Raw genomic sequence first — 1812 nt, 5'->3', positions numbered from 1 at the left:
TGAAATTAGAAAAATGATCGTCGTTTTGTGCAAAGGTGGCGCAAGATTATTGCAAAATTTCATGTTTTCCGTCCCGTTTTGCATGTTTCTCGGAAACCAAATGAGCAAGAATGCTCGTTTTTACATCATTCCAGAGATAACTAAATGGCCTTTATTAAAATTCATTTTGGCATCGTTGGATAGAGAATTGAAAAGTCGATTCAGTCGTAACAACGTAGCTTTGACCCAGAAAGCGAAATTTGAATATCACACACTTTGGTGCAAGAGTATGCCAAAATTCCACGTTTTTCGTCCCGTTTTTGCTCATTTCTCGGAAGCAAAATGAGCAAGAACGCTCATTTGTACATCCTTCTAGAGAGAAATAAATGGCCTTTTTAGAAAGTGAACCATGGATGGGGAAATGTTGGCAGTTTTCTCAAAAATGCTTGAATTCAAGAAGTTTTCGGCATTTCGACCTTCAAACTCTTCATACTCAAGTTTCCCAACTGAATTCAAGTGTGCTAAATGCGATTTCTACACAAAATCACTCGCTTTAGAACGAATTTTCAATGATCCTGTAAGCGTTCTTACGGATACACCTTGTACAATGCCATAATGGGGTTATCGGATGGTTACGATCTGTGATCTGTGAGTAGCCTTTATCAATAGTAGCATTTACAAACGTCCAGTACTGAGCCAAGAGCATTCTCATTCTCATTCTCATTCTCAGCAAGTTCATGATGTTTATGCATAAGTGCTTATACGCCCTTCTAATGAGCAGTCTAGTCCTTGCGGACTCATTGGCGGATTTTTTTTCATTACTAAGTCCTGAAAAAAATGATCTCATGAAGACATTTGTAAGTATGATTTACTTACCTACCTCGTCTTGATCACGGTAATTTTTCGAATACTTAACTCAAGCTTTGTCACATCTTTAGATAGAAATTGAAGAGTTTCGCAACTTTACTCTAATAGGAAGTGAAAATGTTTATGCGGAAAATGGAAAACTCGTTGAAATCAGAACGATTGAACTTCATTGGCCGAAGGTGTGCTGGTGTATCCGTTTGGTTCAGCTTTTATTAAAAGCGATATTTTTACAGTACCCATTTTGGCATGAAAACAACCTCAAGAATCTAACGGCTTTTTATAGCAGCTCTAGCAACATAGACTATAGAGAGTATGACGAAAGCGGAAATTTAACTGCAGAAACTTTCGCAGGTGACAATGTAAAGGTAAACTTTTTCGTTGGTTTAGTGTTTTGGAAATATTTATATCTACGCAAATTTTTGTCGAAAATCAAGTGTCGTAGTAGATGGCGAATACATACCTAGAATTTCATTGTGCAAAAGTAGATAGCAAAAATAAACGTAATTTGACGTCAAAACTATTTCTGTTTTGCATTTATATCTTTTTAGTTTGTAATAACTGATGGCCATAAATTGCTTGAAAAATCCATCACTTTAGAGTCTGTGGATCTAGTAGAAGAGGCCATTAAACAGCTGGAGATAACTGATGGCAATTTATCGGTACTCAAGTATGATGAAAACGGTCAGTTCATCAACGATGGCTCTAAGATTATCCCGGAATACCTGGTAAGGTTGGCAAAATACGCAAAGCGACGGTGATCGCGTAGTTTGAATCCCACCGAATTATTTCATTTTTTACCTTAAAGAATACTTCAAATTAAGCACTTTAAGCAAAAAAAATACTGGATGGTCCATACATTATGCCAAAAAACACTTTTTATTCGAATGAATCAAAAAGTGCCATTTTGCGAACAGAAGCGATGATCAAAAAGAAGCACTTTTCTTTAGCGTTCATTTGTTTTACTTT

At 36.4% G+C, this 1812-nt stretch overlaps 2 protein-coding genes and 1 long non-coding RNA gene across 6 annotated transcripts in view; 2 read left to right on the top strand and 1 right to left on the bottom strand.

Moving 5' to 3' along the window:
- Positions 1-1812, top strand: part of LOC109536729 — a 57732-nt gene that overhangs the window by 5486 nt on the left and 50434 nt on the right. The window lies entirely within an intron of this gene.
- LOC109533850 lies at positions 622-1734 on the bottom strand. Its single transcript, XR_007280799.1, has 3 exons — positions 1703-1734; positions 860-1644; positions 622-807 (listed from the first exon to the last, which is right to left on the bottom strand). It is a non-coding gene; the product is annotated as an uncharacterized LOC109533850 (long non-coding RNA).
- LOC109533793 overlaps positions 717-1812 on the top strand; it is a 2767-nt gene continuing 1671 nt past the window's right edge. The window contains exons 1-4 of the mRNA XM_048663601.1: positions 717-836; positions 918-1025; positions 1080-1211; positions 1395-1571. Of these exons, the coding sequence (XP_048519558.1) occupies positions 717-836; positions 918-1025; positions 1080-1211; positions 1395-1571 (537 nt within the window). The remainder of the gene's footprint in view (positions 837-917; positions 1026-1079; positions 1212-1394; positions 1572-1812) is intronic.

This window comes from Dendroctonus ponderosae, unplaced genomic scaffold (genome assembly GCF_020466585.1).
Source record: "Dendroctonus ponderosae isolate FM_Combo_2020 unplaced genomic scaffold, Dpon_F_20191213v2 Dpon_F_20191213_2, whole genome shotgun sequence".
Lineage (NCBI taxonomy): Eukaryota > Metazoa > Arthropoda > Insecta > Coleoptera > Curculionidae > Dendroctonus > Dendroctonus ponderosae.
Note: the sequence above shows the minus strand (reverse complement) of the source record. Positions and strands in the feature narration are given on the sequence as shown.